This window comes from Pyrgilauda ruficollis, unplaced genomic scaffold (assembly GCF_017590135.1).
Source record: "Pyrgilauda ruficollis isolate IOZ18807 unplaced genomic scaffold, ASM1759013v1 scaffold60, whole genome shotgun sequence".
Lineage (NCBI taxonomy): Eukaryota > Metazoa > Chordata > Aves > Passeriformes > Passeridae > Pyrgilauda > Pyrgilauda ruficollis.
This window is the reverse complement of record NW_024527711.1, coordinates 1,964,753-1,988,816: the sequence shown is the minus strand read 5'-3', so window position 1 is coordinate 1,988,816 and position 24,064 is coordinate 1,964,753. Positions and strand designations below refer to the sequence as shown.

The 24,064-nt window shown below is 37.0% G+C and overlaps 1 protein-coding gene across 5 annotated transcripts in view; it reads left to right on the top strand.

Annotated features, from left to right (window-relative positions):
- Positions 1-24,064, top strand: part of DLG2 (discs large MAGUK scaffold protein 2) — a 973,962-nt gene that overhangs the window by 727,811 nt on the left and 222,087 nt on the right. For 4 of the 5 annotated variants that reach the window (XM_041483662.1, XM_041483665.1, XM_041483664.1 and 1 more), the window contains one exon: positions 2,795-2,950. The exons of the other annotated variant lie outside the window; for it this stretch is intronic. In XM_041483662.1, the coding sequence (XP_041339596.1) occupies positions 2,795-2,950 (156 nt within the window). The remainder of the gene's footprint in view (positions 1-2,794; positions 2,951-24,064) is intronic. 5 annotated transcript variants of the gene reach the window in all.

Below are 24,064 nucleotides of genomic sequence, written 5' to 3'. Positions count from 1 at the left end.
TTGAGAGAGAAAATCAGAGTATACTTATCCTGGACACTGGATGATACGTACTGCTTTTTTTTTCCAAATTCTTGCTTTTCTGTGCCAATAAAACATGCAATCAGAGCCTAACTATGCAGCTGGTAGTTGTTAGCTGATGCATCTGAATAGGATAGAGGCATCTGAAGGACCAGTGCAGTCCATGCTCTCAATGACCTTGAAGAAGTGACATCTCAAGGGAAGCAGGTGGTTGTGGTGATCTCACACCGTTTCATAGGCCTTATACAAAGTGCACTCATAACTGGAATTATCTGATATCCTAAATCTTCTTCTAATCAAAGAGTGCAAGTTTTAAAAGGATAAGAAGTGTAAATTCCTTTTCTTAATCTTACGACCTCTCTCAGCAGCTCAAATACAGAGGGCATGATGTTAACTAGGTCACAATATCACTTTGGGAATATCAGTGAGTACAGGACTTTATAGTCAGAGCTGCTCCAGTTTCCTGTTATCTTACCACCCAGGAAGACTGAATGGAGTGAAAAATGTTTTAAAACATGTTAACATTTGCTAAATGTTTTAAAACTTGCTGGCCTTCGTAAGACAATTTGTTAGGACTCTGTGTTTATATTTGAAAGACTAATTTGGTGTCAATATCTAGGTAGATGTTGAATGTTTAACTTCATTTTGTTTTTGGAGGAAGCTTGTAACTGTCAATTAACAAAGAAATTCCTCATATCTACCCATGTCTGTGGCATGATTTGTGTCTCAGCATGAGGTTGGATGGTCACTGACTGATGACTCAGTGTAGTTTGAGCATTCACAATATATCCGAGGGCTAGCAACATTCTGATGTCGTCTACAGCACAGAGAAGACAATTAACTTGAATATAGGACACTAATAAATTTTTTATAAACTGGTTAGTGTTCTAAGCCATGGAGGAATCTACAATTTTTATTCATCTTCCTGCACTGGGGCAATATTTCTTCAATTTTCTTAGTAGGTATCATTTATATTTGATATTTGTACTTGTTCTTTCATATGTTGTCTAAAAGCAAAAGTGGTTTCCAAGGGAATAAAAGGCAGTATTGGACAACACTGAAATAGAATAGTTTTTATCTGCTTCTTTTTATTGAAAGCAGCAACTGATTTAGTAAATAAATTATTAAATCCATCCCTCAGAAACAAGTGAAATATACTGATAGAAAATGATTGTTACCTTAAACATTTTTAAAGGGATTTTACTAAGTGCTTGACACACAATGCTTTATAACCAAATGAGTGACAGCTTTGCTATTTTGCTATTTGGTAATCTTAAATTGTCATTTTTTTAGCTGTAAAGTCTTCCCTGGGAAATTCAGGCACAGAGAGTTCTCAAATCATGCTGCAGATTGCTATGAATAATGTTATTAACATTGAGTAAGAGCAGCTTTTAAGTAAAGCAGCTACTCCTTTTCCCCCAAAGGACAAACCCAGAAGCTAACAAAGGAAATTAGATTCGCTGTATCTGCCGTCACATCCACGACTGTAATAAATTCTGGTACCTGTGAAAGTCACAGCAAAACTCACGCCCGTGTGAGGCACAGTGCAGCCAGAAAAACAAAAAAAGTTCATTAACTTCTTGGCCTCTTGATATTTTCAGGCTTCTGAAATAAGATTTCCATCTAGCTAATATTGTATGACAGTGATGAAAGGCAGTGACATACCCTGGTTCTTCTGGCAGAAGCGTGGATATGATAGCAATTGACCCCTGGCACTCTTTAGAGCAGAAATGTCAGGAAACAATGAGTCAAGCTTCACAGTGCCAGCGGGCCCCAAGGTATGTCCTGGGGCCAAGGCAGGGAACTTACAAGGTGGGAGATGCACTGTGCATGTGGTGTGGGTTTGTTTTGCAAACCACTGGCTGTTGCTGTCCCGCGGATCCCTGGCTGGTAGGTACTAAAGGCTACTTTCCCTTCTCCCCTCTCCCAGATGGCTCCTGGCAGGGCTGTGGTGAGTATTACCTCCCCCGGACAAGTGGCTTGCAGCAGCAGGAGAGAAATTTTAGTTTTAAGCTCTTACTCTTTGTATCTAACTCCACAGGCTGCTGTTTGCAAATTGGAGCAGCCCTGCAAGTGCGATTGCAGTAGCCTTGGCAATGAGGTTAACTGTTTCAGATGCTAACTGCATAATCGGATTTTGAAGGCTGAATGTGGAAAGAGTGCAAAGAACTCTTAAAACGCAATGAATTGCCACCCATGAGATGAATTGCTGACACAGTTTGTTGCCATCAGTGTTATTCTAGGATATGGGTCAATTTGACAACAGCTTTACTTGCAAAGTCCCAGCTCACTGGGACAGGAGTATGTTGTATTAGCAAGTAATATGTGCTTCATCTATATTATAAATTAATGGGTAAAAAATATTTCTTTTTCAGGTAGTAAACATTTTCTTCTATGCTGTACTCAAAATTAAGATTGCAGAAAGCTGTGTAGATGTTAGTTTAAAAAAAATAAATAGCATAATTATTGGGAAAAATGCCTCACTTTCTCAACTTCAGAGATAAGATACTCCCTTTCGGCGCCACACTTCCCACAGACCAGTTTTATGGTCCACTTGTATCGTGTATATTTATATACAGCAGCTACTTGAATGCCACACTAGTGTTATCAAACTCTAACAATTCCTTTAACAGCACACTTGACTTGTTGGAAAAGCCCCACTGAAAAGCTCTTGACAGATTTGCTATGCATGCTTTTGAAATGATTGCTGTGTTTTCTCTATATTCTTAGCAACTAATATGCACCTGATCTTTTACTCTTGTCTCTGTATCACCAGGCCTCCTGAACCTGTTTACAGCACTGTGAACAAACTGTGTGATAAACCACCTTCTCCTAGGCACTATTCCCCTGTCGAGTGTGACAAAAGCTTCCTTCTTTCAGCTCCCTACCCCCACTACCACGTAGGCCTGCTCCCTGACTCTGAGATCACCAGGTACTGCATGCGCTTCTTCCTCACCTCCTTTGTTAAACTGCATGAACATCACTGGATTTATCTCATAGTTTGCATCTTCACCATAGATCTTCTTTTTCTACAGCTTGTGCTTATTTTTAACCATGCTTTCACATCCGCACCACTGGGAGATACATGCTACCTTGGTATATAATTTTGGTCATCCAAAATCCAGTGATGAACACAGATCAATGTTCTGATCCATTGGAATGGTGCTCTAAAATAGGTTACATAATGTGTACCACATTTTGCAACTGAATTCAGTGTTTCTTTCTCTTTGAGTATGGAAAGTGACCAAGACTTCACTGAAAGCTGTAGTAATTTGTTTTGATTCAGTCACTTTGTTCCTTTGTTGTGCATACTTAGTTCACTGAGCATCTTTGGGTTTACAGGACAGCTGCCTAAGCCATTCAGAAGAAATAGAGCAAAAAATAATCACCTCCCTCACCAAATCATTGTCAGGAATGCATTTAAAATTCAGCATTCCCTAGGCTAGCTGTGCTCTGAGAGGACGGTTAGGAAAGCCTAAAATTATGAACATTTCCATAACTGAAATAATGGAAGATCTTTCTGTAAGACATTGACAGTGATTGCCTCCTGATAAATATTTAATGAAGGAAAGCAGACTATCCAAAACTTTACACTAGCATAGATAGCCCAGCTATTTTTCTACAGACTACAAGGATGGTAGTAAACCATTTGCAAACAATATTTGGGAGATAGAGGAAGAGTTAGGCACAATTTTTCTAGGGTGCTTCCTCTGTTAGGAAAAACTCTGTCATCTTTTATATTCTATAACAGAAGAAAAATAATTATGTTTGGAGGTTTGATCATAGACATTTTCTACAGAAAACATTTTTCAAAGCAAAGAATAATGTGGGAAGAGCAGAAGTGTGTATGTGGAAAGTGAAATGGTAAATTAATGTAAGATACACTAACAGGAAGGAAACCCCAGGGGTTAGGAAGACAGCTGTGAAAAGCATTGCAATACTATGAAATAGAAAGCTCCATTAAAAAAGCAAGAAGACAAATACTAGCAAATACTGTTACAGATGTGGCAAAACCATGCAGAAGATGTCAGTTTATTAGAATGAAAACTGTGTAGTTTCTACAATTTGTAAAAAGGTGCTTAATCAAAGTGGCCCAAGTGATTAGTCAAGCTGTTCAGCCCAGTGCAAGTTTGAGTGAAACAAGTTTGAGTGATTATTACAAGGTTTTATAAAAGTGTAAATATCTGCACAAGGTTATGGTTGTGTTCGAGGGTCCCAGGACAAGGGAAGAGATGAGGATCTTGACTTCATGTTTCAGAAGGCTGATTTATTATATTATGATATTATATTAAAATGCTATACTAAAAAGAATAGAAAGAAAGGATCCATCAGAAAGCTGGAAAGGAAAGAAATGGTAACAAAAGCTCATGACTCTCAAGAGAGTCTGACATAGCTGGATCATGATTGGTCATTAAGTAGAAACATCTCACATGGACTAATCAAAGATGCACCTGTTGGTAAACAATGTCCAGACCACTTTCCACAGCCATCAGATAGTTATTGTTCACATTTCTTTTCTGAGGCTTCTCAGCTAGAATAGGAGAAAAATCCTAGCAAAGGATTTTCATAAAAATATCATGGTGACACAAGGGTGCCAGGCACTAACAGAGCTACCCACAATATTTTAATTTCTCTGCTAATGTTGCCTTAAATTTCATAGATGGGCAAAAAGTTGTAAAATTACTCTGGTTCTTTAGGTAAAGTATAAATACGAGTAATTTATCTGTGCATGGCAGTTCTTCTGAGGTTTTAGAATGAGACAATGGAAGAGTTCATTATAGAAAGACTCTTACAATGATCCCCTTAGAAAGAAAGGTTCCAACTTGAACTAAAAAGTTGAGTGATTGGGTTCTAGTGGATGTTGGGGCCATGGAGTTGTGTGTCTTGCTAACCACAGAGAGAAGTAATTCATTGCTGAATGGTTGATCTCTCTAGACATGACTGCTATGGAGAGAGGTTGGGGAAAAAGATTATGTTAAGGCTACTTCCTGCAGCCACATACTTAGAAGTCATTAATCAGTAGAGCTCTGGAGGGCACATAAAACCAGGCCATTTTGGCACTGAATGTATACATCAGGCCTGAATGTATAATTCTGTACATTCTTTTGCGTTATGATTGATTGAATACTTGGTCATCAGATATTGGATAGCCTGACATCAGGACTTGGAAAGCTGGGTATTATTCTACTGAGTATGAGTTAGCAATTCTCTTTAAGAACAAGGTTTCATTTATCTTCATTCTACTTTAATATAATTTTGATCTCTAGTCCTTGTATATTTAATAAGTTTGTTTAAATCAACAGTCCAACAAAAACTGCAAAAAGAACATAAAATATGAGAAAAGACACAACTCGTGCTTAAATGCTGTGCTATACTCTGCTACATGCTGTTGCAGAGGCAACTGATTACTATAATTTGTAGTTCCTTCACACTGTGAAATAACATTCAGATGGAAATTATGACAGTTTTCCATATTCTCAGTACTGTCATCTTTTCCACAGGACTCTGAATAGTTGAGTGTGGAGGAAGACATTTGAAATAATATTTCAGCAAATGCCTTTGGTAAGGAAAGTGACAGCTTTACAACGGATCATGATTCAATTTCCAAATGGACCCAGTATTCACAGTTGGAGAACAGATTTTAGAAAAGCACTGATCTCATTTTTACCCTAATGCAAGTGGCTGTTCTTCCAAGAGTATTTAATGTACACAGCCCTAAATTTCCCAAAGGCAATATGTTTCAGGACTGTGTTGTGTGGAAAATTTTGAAGAATTCATCTAGTAAAAGACCCTGGTTTAAATCCACAGCTGTGATACCACCAGCTGTGTGGGAAGTTGCACTAAAAAAAAGCCTCTAGATACTGACCAAGTATTTTGAAAGGTCCCCCTCTACTCACCTGAATTCCTCAAAGCTCTTTTCGTCCACATTAAACACTTCAGTGAGCTCCAGTCAAAAATAAAAACATACCTTGCTTACTTCATGCAGACTTCCTAGAAAGAGTTCTGCATCAGCATTTGTGAGCCTCAAGTTTGGGGAGGAAATGACAGGGATTATTTACTTAGTAATTACAGTTATTGTTCTATATCAGTGCTCCAGTATTGGGAATCTGCTGTTGATCTGCAGGAAATTCAGTTTGACAAATGACTCTTCCAGAGGAAGAGGAACATGATGCCATATTCTCCCAACTGAAATGTTTGTAAGCCGGCCAACGCCTTTCAAATTGCTGCTCCAGATAATTTGTCAGCTGCTCCTCAGATGATTGTTTTGTCAAGGCTCATTAACTTAATAGGCAGAGAATTCATAGGGCAAAGCTTTATTTGTCTATAATAAATTCAAGTTTATAACCCTGCCTTTTATGGTGGCGTGTCAACTCCTGGGCGATTTGGAGGTCTAGAACAATGTATTTCCATTTTAGGATAAGTGTAATTAGTTTTTTGATTGAGTTATTGGTTCATATGAATTGATATTAAGAGAACTATGTCAATGTGCAACAGCTGAAAATGTGTACCGTTGAAGGCAGGAGTAGAGAGAGAATTTTGGAGTAGTGAGTTTTCCTTTGAGAGCACCATGTGGGAATATGGATGTGGAGTATTCATGTTCTGGCCCCTGTCATTATTGACTATTATGTCTACAAATAGAAGATTATTGGCAGTGAAAGGAAATCACAGCTCGTGGATGTAACCCTCTTTCTACAAACATGAGACTTTATTTCAACATTGTGCAGCACAAAGTGTTCCCAGGCTTTGCACTGAGAACTTCATTGCATTCCCCTCTACAAAGACACACTTGAAAAATGTTTTGGTTTTTCCTAGAATTCACTTCCTTGTTTTCACTTAAATCTTTCTGGCCCTCTAGTTGCCAGTATACTTTTGGTAAAGGGCTGCCCTGAAATTGTTGGCTTTTTTTACCTTTTGTTTTTACTCTATAGATATTTGCTTTTTTAATAAGTCTCTGATCATGTGATTGCATTTTTTTTTTTTTAGTATATGTAGGGAAGGAACTAATGGTTGGGTTTCATTTCAAGATAGTTGATGAATCAAATTAATAACAGCAGATCTTAGAAACACCTCAACTTTCTTTCAGATGGGGATTAGGGAGAGAAGATAACATTGGCATGAGGCTCTAGGGCAGAGTCTTGAAGAAAACTGTGTGCCTTTGCATCAGTATTCAAGGGTAACTGACCATTGTGGAGCTTTTAAAAGCCACAGGAGTAGAAGTGTGCTGAAATGGATGCAGGCATATGGGTAAGGAGACTGCAGTGTCCAAAATCTTGATGTGTGATGCTGCTTCCAGTGTATGGCACGGAAGGGTCACTGCACTCCTGTGGTTTCTGAGCCAGCCTGGTGCATGTGTGCCCTAAGCACTGCTGCCTGTGGTCCCCCACATAGTTTTAGGGATCCTGGGATCCCTCCACAGGCTGTGAAGGCCACTGAGGAGCTGCTGATTGCTGTTCACAGACCCTGTCAGGAAGTTAAGGTAGCTGCACTGAAGGTGTGCATGGTGAGTCTCTCTGGTAGTCACTCTCTCATTATTAATATCTGCACAGCCTTTTCCTTCCCAGTAACCTGCTGGGAGCGAGCTTATTGTCAGAGTGATGCATATAACTGCACTTGTGTGTGGCTGCCTTCCAGGGAGGCTCTTGTCATCTTTATTGAAATTCACACTGTACAGGAGTACTCGTTGTCCCCTGTTCAATCCCATGTGTTTAATATGGGAATTATATCTCCCAAAACACTTCTCACCATATTTTGTGGTTTTGAAATGCCTGGCAACCTGAGAACGGAGCCTATCAAACAAGTAGCAAAATAGCAATGATATTATGAAATTGAGTCTTCAATGTGGCCGAGATAAACACAACCACCTGTCTTGAATTTAAAAGTACTTCTAAAAAATAATTTCTACTGTTTAGTTCTCTTTTTATGCCTGATTTTTTGTTTATTTGTTTGGTGGGTATTTTTGGTAGAAATTTCAAATACTAATTACAAAATGGGAAAATAGTCTGTTTAGGTCAAATGGATGTAAATACTCAAATATTTAAAACAAGAATCAGAGCAGATTTGTGCTTCTTATTTTAACACCTTCAGCTCAGCCTCTGGACTGATCTGCATTTTACACAATCCAGCCACAGACAGCAAGCTTATATATAGTGAAGTACTACTATTAAATAACATTGCTTAAAGACAGTGGAGGGAAATAAGTGCACAGTTATTTCTGTGGATTTTTGAACATAAAAATAGGCAATACCGAGGTTCAGCTTATTCAGTGTCAATGAAAACAAACTAACCTTATAGTCACAAAAAAACCCCATCTTTTGAAAATATAAGATACCTGGTTAAAATAATTCTTAGTGAAGTAGCTCCCTAGAATCATAAGATGGTATTTAAAGAAGTGAATACTGTGGGTTTTAGTTTTGAGAAGTGATTTTTAAGGCACACTTATACACAAATTTAGGCATTCAGAGGCACAGAGCACATAGCAACCCCTAAGCAGTTTGATTTGAGTTTAATTTGAGATTAAACTGGTCATCAAAAGGATTGACTTGGGTGCTGATGTTCATACTGATGGGAATGGAAGCATCTTGTTGTTGATTTCAGTGAGAATCAGCTATGTAAGTACCATAGCCTTCACTCCCTGAACAACATCTTTAGCAACTCAAGCACTTCTTTAACTCCTAGACCTCTCTGAAAATAAGCCTGGAGACCTTGACTCACTGGCAGGAGCACACATCACAGTGGATGGCAGGATGCAGCCCAGATGAACACAACTGCAGGCATGTTATGCTTGACAGGGTTGTGCTGCTTCTAAAAACACCTTCAGATCTGCAATATTTTATAGTTCTAAGGGAAAACACAATCAGCATAAACTGTGTTGATTAACTGTCTGCAACTTAAATGCAGTGTTCAACGTAGATTGTCCGTGCTTGTGAATCAGCCTCCTGAGGCCTTTAAATTTTTTAAGGATCTTTTGGAAATGATAGAAGTTAATTGTGGATTTTCTTTATCACTTTCAATTAACAAATTAGAAAGTCTTAACGGGAACGGTTTCCTATAATTTCTGTTTAATCCTGACTGAAGTGTTCTCTTCAAGTAAATGATCCAGTCATATAACTGTTAGGGTTAATGAAAGAAAAATGATGCTGCCTTTCAATCTCAGCTCTCAAGCTATTTTGCATGAGTAAATCTCTGACCCTAATAAGCACAAACATTCCCATAAACTCACTTAAGTGCTTTCATTTTTTTCATGAGGAGTCTTCTATTTTGGACGCTATTAATTAAAATTGCTAGGAAGATGCAACTTTCAAAAATTCAGAGAGATGCTTGCAGGAGAATCTTAACCTGGGAAGGCATAAAACGTCTACAATTCAAGTGTTTAATTAGGTAAAGTTGCAGAAGCCTTTCAGGTTTAGATGCAGTGCTTCAGGTTAGAGCTGCTGGGCTTTATTTGCAGTTGTTCTGCTGACTAATTTTGTTCAGTTGAGCAAGTCACTTAATTCTGTTTGCTTTGCTTTGTCAGTAAAATAATCCTCTCAGTTATATTAAGAATAATAACTATGATCGTTAAACAGACTAGAATGAAATTTTTAAAACAGAAAAATTAAGGTATTTGTTCTGCTCTGTCATTTGGGAAATGCTTCGTATTTTTTTAATATGGTTTGATTTTCAGAGATAATGTGCTTTCTTGTGCTACAGATCGCCTTTTGTTCACAGTCTGCACCCATGAAAATTAAACTGTATATTCTTAGCTTATAAAATGGACAGAAATATTAATTCAGCTCAGTTAAGTAGCAGTATTTTCTTTACTGTGTCTTTACAGAAGAAAAAAAGACTGTTCTCAGTAAGAAAACATTTTTAAATCACTAGTATTAAAATTTTCCTGCTGTTTTGATTACAAGCAGAACTACAAAGAGACATCTGTGAACAAAGGAAAGATGTCTCCTTTCTCTCCATGCCTGTCAGCAAGTCCTGAGTGTCAGTCTCTAAGTAAGTCACAGAAAATGCTCCCAAAGTATCAAAAGTCAGTCTCTGTGTGTTTTTTCTGGATTAATGGTGAAGACTGGAACCAGGAGAATAGACAAGTATCAGGCTATTTTTAATGGTTTTGTGCCTAAGGATTTTGGCCAGGGCATTCAGTCACCAGGCATGGGGAGCTTGTGGTGGACCGTGACCCTCCAAATTGAAGTTGTGCCTGATGTCTGCCTCAGAGGCTGCTGTTCACCACTTATGCTGGCTACAGCTCTTGCTGTCTAAACGCAAGGCATGAAAATATCCCATGAAAACCCAGCCAGTTCCTAACCCAGTTCACACAACAACTATCTTGTTTGAAATGGTCATTTCTGTGAGGTATGTTATTGTTTTCTGTGTACGTAACCAGCCTCTCAAACATCTCATTCTGCTCTCTGAAAATCACCTTGGAACAGTCCTTCCAAAATGACAGAGTACTAAAACTCCAAATACAATATTCAAATTCTTCTGAGTGTTGGGAGAAATTTAAACCCATATATTGGTTCCCTTTCTGGTTCAAGTATATTCAGAATAAATGACAAAAATTTATCAGAAAGTGTCACTCTGCTAAGGAGTGTTGCAGTAACAAGCTGCTGGAGCCATTCACTAATTCAAACTTTGTCCACAGTGACAATTATTACCTGACAACTGTCTAAAGGCCACTGTGAGAAATAGGTTTGGAGATTTCAGTTTCATTCCTGTGGACAAGTTTCCACATCATAAAAATCATCACTCCATCTGTCACAGTAATTGCTAGAGTCTTGGCTCATCAGAAAAACCAAGAATAAATTTAACCTGGAGAACAAATTACTTTTTTACCCCATGAGAGAGTTCTTTGAGCTTAGAAATTAAATATTACTGTGGAGGCAGGGTAGATAAAGCTTTCCTGTGGCTCCCTGTGCTGTGTCTGTTGGGACAAGAATAGTTTCCAGAGTTGTAACTGCACAGAAAAGAGCAGGAAAGCTTTCTGGTCAGAGCAAAGAGCTGGAAACTGAGAAATTTGCCTGTGCCACTGACTGGTTGTATGACCTTGGAAAATTAAAACTTTTTCAATTTTGTCCAATTGTGAAATGGGTGGCAAGTGTCTACAGACACCCTCAGCAGCCCTTGGAGTTAAAAGATATTTCCAGCAGATGGAGATATGCAAGAATTTCTGCACTGCATAGAAAAAGAGTGATCATTGCTATTAAATAGAGTGAAAAAAGGCATCATGGAAAGTGGGTGGGACCTCTTATTACAGCACTGTAGTTTGTCAGGGAAATGTGAGAGAATTATAATAGTAATACTGATCCTTCCCTCAGCCCTGCACTAGTCTTGTTTTGCACTACAGTTATCCCAGTGGAATAATGTAGTGCTGGCTCAGGCACCCACATTGTTTTGGATTTACTTACCACCATTTATTTTTGTTGAAGTAAGCTCTATATGTAGATATTTTCAAATATGTCCAGTTCTGTTCATTTTGTCAAGTCAAATAAGGTCTGACTTGGCTGTACGTTTGTGATGCAGAAATCAGGAGGAAGCAGTCTCTGAGTCTGTGCTAGGCCCATGACACTGCAAACCTATTGGAGGACAGTGTTGTGTGAGGCGTTGCAAAATTCAGTGAGTTGTTTAAATTGGATCCTCCTCTCTTGTAGTTGGTGACTTCATTTTATTCATCTTCAGCCCAAAAAGTATAAAATGCTAATTAATGGAATAGCCAGAAACAGAAATGTACTAACTTCAACAAAACTCCAGATGTGAAGGGATCCACATCCCGAGTTTACGCTAGAATTTCTACATGATTTTGTTTTCCTTTTCTATTTTTTCCCCACTGTCACAAAATACAAGTACCTTTATGTGTCTATAAGGATAATAATTATTTCCCATTATAAAAGGAAAATTGATTTTAGTAACCAAAGGTTGAAACACAGAGGTCACATTTTCTGCCATTTCTTTGTTTGTTAAAGGCCATGCAACCATCATTAAGAGAAATGTGATGAAATCTGTTGTTTATTTCTGATATTACTGCAGAAATAGTTATTGATCAGTACTCTTTACATTTCCTGTTTCAAAAAAGCATTTGTTGCTCTTTGAAAATATTGATTGTATAACTGGAACCGTCTACAGAGACTTCAGAGTGATACAAGTAATGAAAACCATACCACTCAAAACTTTAGGATGCTTGTGTAAATTTGAGCTGGACTGAAAATCTCAACTTAACTTTGGGGAGTTGTTGTACGTTGTTCCCTGATTCAGTCTGACAATACAAATACTAAAAAGGAGTTTATCAAAAATCGGGAAAACAGCAGAGAAGAAAATAAGAAATTGTGGAAATATAAACTCCGCTTTACCTATATAGTACATTTATGTATGTGTGCTACAGTTAGGAAGTTTTTAAGTGCCATCTGAATAAATATCATCCTTATTTTAGGTTAAACTTTCATTTTGGTTTGCAGAGGATTGCTGAACTTCTTTTCTTATTGATTTAAATCCATTTTGATGGAAATAAATCTACATTTGTGAGAGAATTGACTGTCATAAAATAAAAGATGGGTTTTCAGATAATCTCATGAGTTAGTCCAACTGACTTCCAGTAAGACACAGATTTGGAAGTGCCTAAATTACATTTTAAAAGTGAAATTTGAACCAGTGTAATACAGGCCAAAGATCTATAGGCAAGAATCTCCATTTAAATTCCGTGGTTTGGCAAGCACTTGCTTTGCAAACACCGACAGTTTTGCTCCATATCTCAGTTTGGTTATTGAATTTTCCTTCTCTTCATCTTTCAAACAGAAAGGAGCCTGAGCATATACTTGCTAGAGCCCTTTACCACCCCCCTGTAACTTTTTAATTAAAGCTATTTCACTCCAGTTCATTCATCTCAATATTTTCTCACTTTCCTGTTTAGTGTGAGAAACAGTAACTCAGTCCTTCACAAAAAAATATTTTAAAAGCTATCACTGTGGGATTTGGGGGTTAGAGGTGTGCTGTGTTTTTGACCACCAAAATTATCTTGTGATTACTGGAAAATTATTTGATTTTTTGCTTTTTTTATTTTGTTATCTGCTAATGATATAACCTAAAGTGAGATCTAAATATGACTTTAAATCTCAAAAATTGCTGTTGTAGATTCCATTTCAGTTCAGAATATGCATTCAGAGTTTGAAGGATAATTTATGTTATCCGAGCACACTAGGATTATGCCTATTTCCAATAGGTTTCTCTTCCAACTCCATGGCTTCTCTGACAAATTTGCACCGTAATTTTTTCATGTTAGTTCAATATTCTGAAAGTGTGTGTCTGTAGGAAATGACAAAGTCATTTGTGTGACCAACACAACAAATGAAAGCTATTCTGAATTTACTGATTATCAATGTCTGCAAAAGAGAGAGTCCGTTTCTTACTACTACCTCCTGGAGGACCTTGGGACCTGAACTAAAATTCCTGGGGATTTGACAGTACTGAAATCTCATTTTGAAACTGAAAAAGAGAAGAGGGGAGATTCAGAGTTAAAATTTTTGACAGTGTGAGTTACACATTTACTGTACTTCAACATAATTTCTTAAGAGTGTTAATTTGAGAAGTAGTAAGGGGTGGGCAGGGAACAGAGAAAAGGGGGAGCAGAAAGATGGATGCTTATTTATTACACAGAAGTACATGAGAAATGCAAAATCCTGAGCTTGAGTTTTGGTAGGAAACATTGAAAAGGCCAGGAAAGAAGCTGCCCTTGATAAACCATATGCACACATGCAGAGATACTCAATGCCAATTTGCAATAGTGGGACACATTGACATAGGAGTTCATCATAAGCCATAGGGATTATAAGCTGCCATATCAATATGAAGTCATTGGGGGGAGGTTTTCTTTTTGTTCTGCCAAGAAAGAAAAGAAAAAAAGAAATGTGCATTTAGTATGCAGAAAGAGTTACAAGCTCTAAACATCCCTGAATTTTTTAAAGGTCTAGTTATGCAACTGACCTTTCTGGGTTGAACTTAAATTTAGCCAAGTTGTCATTGTAAATTTGTATGTAGAATTTGTTAATGTTTTGGGATTTAAAAGAATTAATTCTTTAAAAGGTTTTTATTTCATTTTTAAAGAACAGCACCAGAAGCAACTACTTTATCAGATTTTTTTAATAATGCTTATAGTGCATAAAACTACTACTGTTACTACAGAAAAAGCAAGGTCAGTGAAAGTGACAAAATATTAAAATACATTTTTTAGCTGACAAATGGAAGAGGAACTTTTAGTTTGACTTTAAAAATTTAAAAGTTCAATATTTTTGAGGAAATACAGGAAGAGAAACTTCACAGTCCCCGGGGAGATGCATAGGCAGTGTTTTATTCTAGAATATTTCCATACTCCATGCAGATAATGCATCGTTTCACAGATAATTGGAGTAGTTTGCTTTATCTTTTCAGGATCATTATAATTCTTGCTTTTATGATGTTGAAATCACTACACTTATGAAGTGGGAAGAAGGGAAAAGAATACAACTCTAGCAGCTGAGTTCTAAATAGTAATGACTGTATCTGCAATCTAGCTTTCCTGAATAGCAGAGTGAAGCCATCATAGTGTAGGAAGAAGGCACGTTAGGATGTGCTCCTGAGCTGCACTGAAGCCCACATGGGTGGAGTACTCAGCAGGGAAGCCAAATACCACTTGCTACTACTCACTGGTAGTACAGTGCCCCGTGCAGCCCAATGCAGCACCGAGGTCCCAAGCTGGTTCCAGCCCAGGTGGGTTAGCTGATGAAGCAGAATAACCTGCTGCCAGTACATGCCTACACTGATTAATAGCTGACTTGGGCATAGTCAGCAACGTGTAGACAGTTCAGCTACTGATCTGATGAAGGCTGCGTAAACTATAATCAGAACTCGGAGCCTATTCAAGGTACCATGACTAAGAGTTGCAGGTAGGAGGACTTGTGTAGTGTCTGTGGTAAGAGCGTGGCTGTGTTGGAAGCAGAAGTAATACAGGTTTGGTTAGGATACAAACTCACCTAATGCTGTCATTGCACCATGCAGAAGAGAATTCAATTTTGACATTTCAGATTCAGCAGTATGAGTGAAGGTTGTTCATTTTTCCAATCAAACCTTTACAATCATTTGATTTATTATCCTTCAGTCGAAGTCTATAAGAATTAATGTCTTACAAAGACACCTGAAGTAGGGGATGAATTCATGAGTGTCTTTGAAATCATAGGTGCTGCCTAGAATACTGAGACTCAAATGAAACTTCTCCTCGTTGGTATGTCCACAGGATTTAGAAAGGGAAATGTGTAAAGAGAGGAACTTTACTCATAATGGAAATTTGAGTGCATTTTTCCTAATGGATTTTGCCTGGTTTCCAAGGTACTTCATGTAATCATCACTCAACAATTACCATTCACATTGGTATGCCATAGATTACAAGAATAGGTCTTTCAGCTAGGGTACTCAGATTGTTCTTTGGAACAAAATATCAAAGATTCAAACCTTTCTGACAATGGTAACAATACAGAAATCATGTTCAACTGATTATTTTTCCTTACTTTTCTTTTTTTTTTCTTGTACAATACCATAGTGATTTGAATTAATTGGAAGACTAGAGTTTTATGTTTTGACAAAAGTGGGATTAGGCAGCAGGTGTCTGCAAAGGCAGATCATTACAATACTAAAACCAAATTATATCTCAGCAAACACAGGAGAATTACATGACTTTGTTAGAGTTAAACCAAGAATAACATGGCAACACAATTCTATGAGCAGTTTTCATGTTGAGGCTGGGTGCCACAGCACATGACATCATTTTTCGTAGCATCACAACAACTATTTCTCAAAAGCCTTCCTCTGTTAAAATGTACTGCTGTGTATCCTTCTTAAAAATAGCATCACATGGCAAATAATTGGAATGGTAAATCTATTTGATGTTGAGTTAAATCAAGCAGCATGGACTGTTGTTTATCAATAAACTTTAAAACACAATGCTGCAATACAAAGTTGTGGTTCTAAGTAACCACTAATATAATAAGAAGGGAGATTTTTATAAACCAAAGTAAATATGCTCTTCAGTAAAATAGTATATGCTGTGATATTTTCACACTGGGTTTCTTTAATTTCTTTCATGTTTAAATTTTCCAGTTCTACTATTCTTGCATTACCACTTTAAAATGAAATAAATAATTTAATTTGTTTCAATTAACAGAAATGCAACATTGATGCAGCTTGGAAAATTATAAGATTTCTTCAGCTTGCACACAGCTTTAATCTTGTCTACCTTAATATTATTCCAATCACTGTGAGAGTCTGGACATGTCATGTAACTTTGTTATCTTAGAGACTAGGAGATGGCAAATGGAGAAACTAAATAGCTTTACTAAGGTCCTAACAAAAAATCCCCTGTGAGGTTAGGAAATTTCAGACTCACTTGCCAAAAGGAACAACAAACAAAGAATACAAATCCGGAGTACCTTGTGCAACTTCAAATTTTAGTAGTGTACATATGAATGTAAATCAGTGTAATTCTCTTTTTGAAAAACTGACAGATCTTCATTTGAGTTATAAAATCAATCAGTGTAAAAAGGTGTTGATTGATAGACTGATTAACCAATATCCAGGAATTGGTAGTATTGTAAAGACCCTTTCTATTTCTAACAAGAAAAGCAAAATTAATTAAAAGAGGTCCTTATACATTCATTTAAAATGATATTAGCATTTCGTCTCTTAAGGCTTAGACCAGTCGCTATGTAGAGAATAAGATGAAGTGTGATGTGAGAAAAAATACATTGCATTTTCTTTTTTAAAATGCTGACAGTTTTACCTCTATTCTCAATTGGAAATGTGCATATCGTAACATTTACTGTAAGAAACAGGTCTGGGTTGCCACCAGTGAAATACATAAATTGAAATAATTACTCTTTTCCAGAACTAATTGACACATTCTGCTTCCACCTTTATAGTTGGGACTGATGGGAAGCAATCTCTGGTTTGTATGTAAAAGGATTCTGCAGCTACATTGTTATGATAGTTTTAATAATCAGATACAAGTTTTGATGCTTTAAAGGTGTAGAATGTACCCAGGCCTGTCTTTGACCCAGAAGAATAAAACAAGAATGAAACCATTGCAATTAACTCAGGTACAAAAGTTCTCATTTTTATATCCAGAGGTCATAAGTAACAGAACCTTCACTGGGTTTCTTGGTGTGTATTTACCAAACTGTATTTGTAGAATTCCACTGGTTAAAAAATGTTATTATTTGAACAGGTATTTTCTGTAATAGTAGACTTCCCTGGTATGTTGGAAGAGAGGTGTAACTTGGAATAGTGTATCAAAAGAATTCTGAACACAAGAACCTATGGAATTTCCTGCAAATCTTGTGAATACAAGATTTCAAAATATGGATGACCATTCAATGCATGGGCTTATCCTCCATAATTTTTTTCTATCATCTAATTAATCCATATTTCGTATGGGAAGTGTTAATTAATTTCAGGTACTCATAGGTTTTCAGCAGAACTGCTTTCTCTTCAGAAATAACACATGGAGAGCTGAAGCAAAATGCTGCAATGATAGCTCAGTTCATGTGCACAGGATAAATATGGACACAAGATACTCATGTTCCAAAATAGCTTCCTCATGGCTTTCTTTTTACAGTGCTAAAAACCAATAGAATTCTGATTTAGTGCTAGTTAAGTTTAGATGACTTGTTGGTATAAATCCAACTGTGACCATTTGTGTTGATTGATTCGTGTTTCCTTGTGCATCCCTGCCTGTGATTCAGATGTTTTCTCTTAAACAGCAGTATCAGCAGTATTTTAAATTTCAGTGGATGCAGTGCAACTGGTTCTGGCCAAAACAATCAAACCAAAGCACAATAGTACGTGCAGAGGGAAATATTTAGTTGGTAGCAGAAAAGAGAGACTTACTTCTAGATGAAACTCTTGGTTTAAGAAATGAAACATGACCGTAGAAGAAACATGGCAGTGTCTTTATAGTAAAGTAACCTTGAAATAACCCAAGATCCTTGGGTTTTCTGGCTCACTGATGAGAAGATTGTAATTATAAGGAATGATCCCTAACCTATAAGAAATACTTTTAAAGTTTATCAGAGGAAGCTTAGGCTTTTGTTCAGGACTTACGCTATTTTATCTTAGTGATGTTAAATTAGTCACCAGAAGGATCAAAAATTGACTGTGTATCAGCTCAGTCATGTATACATGCTTGCTAATTTTGGAAACCTTTTAAAACCACTTTCCAATGTTTTAATAAAATAGTTTATCTATCAAGTTTTTAACTAAACAATTCACCCTAATGACTACCACAGGCGTAGAGTCAAAGTCTTCATAAATTCCTTTCACAATTCTCTCCTAATTAGCTAAATATCTCTTCAAAGATTGAATTTAATAACCATCTTTAAATAAATGGTGGTTTATATGTCAGTTTATGAATATAAGGATTGACATAATGAAACATATAAATAAATAGTATATCATCATTCATCTAATCCAGTCTAGGGCCTATAATTAAAGCCAGGCAAAATTAATTACTAATGTGGTTAGGTAACATTACAGTCATCTTCTCTGGGAGATGCTTATGCCTCATACTTCCACTGGGAGTAACCAGAATGAGAAAAATTAATACAGTTTTAATTTTTTTTCAGGTCTAGTTTTAGTGTATACTTCATCACTAGACCCCATGGTAGAAGACACTCAATGTTTCCCATGAAATGCTAAATCCAACTTCTGTTGATTAAAAAGATTCAAAAATCATGCTTCATGTAGATCAGATGAGATTAGAAGCAGAAGAGCTTAAACTGTTGACTTGCTTTACTATTCACCTTTCATTTTGAAAATACAGTCTTTATACTTCTGCATTTTCAAATTGCCATTCCCTGCTGTTTGTCCTTATCCTGTTGGAATGTTGTTTATGTGCATTGTGTTATTTCTGCGTTTGCTTTTTTCTCTTTGTGTATTTTTTCTAGGATTGTTGGGTTTGTGCTTGGTATAGCTGCACATGCACACTTGCATGCTGGGCTGCTTTGAATGACAGAGGAAGTGAGACTAAATAGCTGCTTATGTAGGATTGCATTCTCACCTCTGCTCTGTTAAAAAAAAAATACATATTCAACCCATATTCCTAGCTTGAAGAGAGATAATGTATATCCAGATAGGAGGGATAACATTATCAGAAGGTATCACACAGGTGCAGTAAACACAGTGTCAGGAGTAACTGCAATATGGACTGTGCTTTTCTGATAAATTTCAAATTGTAAGTTAATACTCTTTTCTGTGATGTCCTGATTTGTTCTAATGAGCCACTTCTCTGAAAACTGAATGTACTCCTTCCCTGTAATTCAGTGCAATGCACACGTGAAGGTTATTAAGTACAGAGAAAATGAGCTTGGTCTTACACAATATTAAACTTAAATTTCTGTAGTTTTTTTTTTATTATAATTCAAATATAATGATACAGAATCTCACAACACATAGAAATGTTTAATAATGTCATGGTATGGTTTCCCATCAGACAGTATGTCATTGCTGTTTTAAATCACTTTTAATTTCCATATACTTTATCTTAAATGAGTAAAATTTAGTGCAATGACTCCAGCATAAGAAGAATGTTATGTACTTGTTTTTCTTTGGTGGGAGAAGGATAGAAACTTTGCAAATTAGTTTAATGGGGTTGATGTTATTTTAAGTCTGTCATTAGGTTTATTTATCTGTGATTTCCCTACCCTTTAAAAAATAAGCAGATGTAGTACAAAAGTCCTATGTTTTTGAAGTGTCATCTTAAGTGCAAAAAAGGTTCATTTTTGTTAATGACAAAATTGCTCTGACAGAGCATTATGCTCCCTTTTTTTGCATCCTGGATTGGAATTAGGAGTCTCTGATTCCTGAAAGGGAGCTCTCAATGGTCTTTTAAGTGGAATTCCTAGCTTTAGATGAACTTCTGTGGACTGTGATGGAAAAGTACATGAAAATGTGAGGTTTTCCAGATTTTTTTAAGTGTCTGCTTAAGCATTTGTTTTCTAACGCTCTTATTGAGTACATATCTCCCACAAAATTTTATTTTGACAAAAATGGATTTCCTTCAATTCTATTGACAGTAATAAAACAAGTCATCTAAAAATTCTGGTCTTAACACTTTTTGAGACTCAAGGCTAGCTGCCTGTTAGCATTGTTAGGAATAATTTACTAGTTTACAATATTTCAAAATTTATCATGTATTCACAGACTATTGAATAGATGAGCTTTTCCTTTAGACAATAGAAGCAGTTTTCTTACTGAAAAACTTACCCAATAATTTACTTTTTCCTCTTCTGCCTTCCCCCACAATGCAACTGTTTAAAAGAATCTGATGTGCCATTTTGTATTTCTGGATTACAAATCTTACATGATCCTTCCTATTATGCCTATATGAATTTTCCTAAAACTGCTGAGTTATCTCTTGATTTCCATCAAAGTTTTGCCAAAGTTCCTTAAATGTGGACCCATTTTTCAAGTCTTTCCTAATGCCTTTTGACATTTGCTTAAACTGCAGAGGAAATTTGGTGCACATACTTTAGTTGTTACTTGCCTGGATTCCTAATGAGGTTTGAGTGCAATAATGTGTTTCATTATGGAAGCCATGCACAGCTCTAGAAATCCATCAGAAGTGGGGCTTATGGTGAGTGCTGGGTGTTGCAGCTGCCACAGAGCAGCTGCTGATGGAAACTGTGCTACACACTCCCTGTGAAAGAATATATGTATGTGTGTATTCTTGCTTTCTAGGGAGAGATCAGTCACCATCACAGGCAAAGCAGGCTCAACTCAGTGAAAGTAATTCAATTAAATCGTAGTAGGGTAGTGAGAAATAAAACCAAACCTTAAAACACCTTCCCCCAACCTTTCTCTTCTTTCTGGACTCAGCTTCACTCCTAATTTCAGTACCTGCTTTCCCTGAGCAGTACAGGGTGACAGCCCTAGTGCTGGGGAGAATTAGAAGTGACAGTAACAGAAGATGAGGTACCACATTTGAGTGAATGGCAAAAATCATTAGTGATGTGGAAGTGCATAAGCATCATGCCAAAGAATAGGAAGGAGGGTGACAGCTGCCTTCTCCATGGGGAGCTGCAAACCCAGCACTGTACTGGGCGTGGTACTGGGTACCGCGAGCTGCAGGTAATTGGGAGGCCATGGGAAGTTCCCTGCAGGTTCTGAACCAACGTTGCCTATTTAAATTCATGAAAATAGCACTATTTATGTCCTCTTCACAGCTGCAGTTAGAGACAAAATCAGGTGTTATGTTCATGGATCATTTCCATCCAATACTGTTTAAGTAACTGAGAGTGTTGGATTTTTGTTCTGCCATTATCCCTTTTTTCTCCTACACACCTCTATGTTTTTTCACTTCTAAGTATTTTGCCATGTAAACCTCAGTCCTCAGCTGGTATAATTTTCAAACTAACTTCATCAGGGAGTATTTCAGCTCCCAGAAGGAGCTTTATAATTCCTCATAATCATTATAGTATCATAAATAATAATGATAGCAATAATAACAACAGTAGTATTATGACTAAGGCTGATAGAAGACTTAAGCTTACTTTTTCTTTTAACAGAAATACAATGTCTTGGAATGCTGTGGAGATTTAGGCATCCCATTTCTAAAGACCCAAAAGTTTGTCCAAAATATGAAGATATGAACAAGAAACACAATCACTTAGGATTGGATTAGGTTTTTTCTAACTGTTTTCACTCACTATCTCTAATTTACTCAATGCTGAGTTCTTCAAAATACTTTGTCTGTATTTACCCTACATGTAAACTTTACATGTGAAACTGCTTAAAAAATATATCCTCTCCACTCTACTCCTTTAAACAGCATGCCTAATTACTTTCAGTTCCCCCCACATCATTCTAAACCTCTTCTGCTGTTTTACATACTCTTGTATCTCAAACTGAAAGAACAAACCCTCTCAGAAAAGCAAGTTTTTTATATTTTAAAGGTAATCATTATCTCCTGCAATTACCTCAGCCATAAGGAAGTAGATTTGAAGTCAGTGGATGTTTCACTACTTTGAAGATCAGGTACCTGACTTGGGCACACCGCTAACAAAGGTGATAATTAGCTTTATTCCAGGAGCTGAAGCATTCCTCTGAGTCACAGCTCCACGTTGCATTCTTCCTTATTGCTAAATGATGCTAGTTTAGAGCTGCAGTAACTCAAATACTTCAGGTCACAGAATGTGGCTAACCACTTCTTTGTGAACACTGTTTCGGGAAGGGAGGCAGGCAGGGATGGAGGAATAAGTTAGCAACCTTTTTTACTTTAGTTGTGCAGTGAAATTACCTCAGAGAACCTGAATAGAGATGTAGTGTGGGCTTATTCTATATATTTGTAGGCAGAGTGACAGCCTAATCCTTCATTTTGTTACTTTTCTGTTTTCCAATGAGTAGCTATTTAGCCTAGCAATGCTATTTTACAGATGCCATTTTAAAAATTGAGTTATGTTGCTAAAATCCTCACTGCATGTGCCTGTGCATGGAAACAGCACTACATCTCATGTCTGGCTTTGTTACCTGAGGGTGATCTGAACGTAGCAGGGTTGAATGTCCTATTCCCTGAAGTTTCCTGTTTGCCTTTGATGGGAGACTGTCTGGTTAGTTTGACACTTCTAATATGGGTCAGTAACTGTCAGTACTGGATATTATCAAACCGTTTGTAGCTGAGATTAAATTAATGCCAAAAAAAAGCAATCTCTGGTCTTCTAATTAATCCCACAGGAGTGCAAAAACTCATTTAAGTTAGGAGTTTAGCTGTTGGCAGCATCAGGAAAAGCTGGTTTCACTTCACTGAGCTGAATTAAAACTCCACATTAATGGAATTAAAGCATGTTGCCTTCCTAAACTCTTACATCCATCAAATCAAAGGCTTAAAAGCTTTATAAACAACTGCAGTGCTACCTTCAATCCTTGACATAAGAAACAACATGCTGAGAATACATCATAAAAACAAACAGTATTAGCATTGCCTTCCCTGGTCTCCAGTGGAATTTTTTAATATTACATTTATCACTCTTTTTTGTTTTAGTATTGTGAATGACAAATAACTCAGAGCTCTAGTATGGGTTTGGTTTTGTTGTTTGTTTTGGACTTTTTTTTTTTTCCTGCAGAGAACATATTGATAGACAAATGGAGTTTGTATATTTTTCTTCTGGGTGGCAGTTTCAGAATTGGGAGCTGAAGAATAGCTGCTCCAAAGCCAGTGTTCAGAGAGGTCTCTGCCCAGCCTGTGCCACGGCTGCTTCGCTGCATCTTTATGAGAAGTTGCAGGTCAATGGACTTAGGAAGCAAATAACTTCAATGCTGTCAGTTTTGACTTGTCAGAATAAAGATACATGAAAACAAAAGAGTTCCTAAATCAGGGCTATAGCAAAGAGAGGACAGCTGTTCTTTGTTGATAGAGGTTGAGGGTTGAGAGAGGAAAGCTAATGACTTTTCTAGTGCTCTCTTTGCAAAGACAATGTGTCTTGGTTTTATCTAAATGAAAGAGAAGAGGAAAAATTTAGGATTGCAACAACCTTCTTATTTCTTCTACTGGCAATAGGCAGGCTTTGGGATGAACTGATTTGAGCATCATGCAGTCGTCCCTGTCAGACCCTGGTGGTTTTTCCATATTTTTGCATTACGGAAGTTTAACACACAATAAATATTTCCCTAACATGATTGTTTCATCCAGACAGGTGTTTCACTGGCGTATTGTGTATCAGTGGAGGTATCATTTGGGAAGGAAAAGGTGGTGGTTCATCTGATCCCTGTGGGGAAAAAAGGGTTTATGATGCTGCCTCCAGATTCAGCATCACCCACACAGCAAAAGTGCCTTCAGAGCTTTCTTGACCTAGAAGAGAATTAAAGCTAAGGAGACTGGCTACTCACTTTTTTGTTTCTGTAATACTTACTGATAAGATTATTTTCATTACAAACATTTTTAAAAATATGTGAACACCAAGCTGCTCTATTTTTATTACTTAATGAAGCCATGAAATGGTTCACCTTGCCTGAGAAATAAGTTTAAAACAAAAAGCAATTTAGATCCATTAAA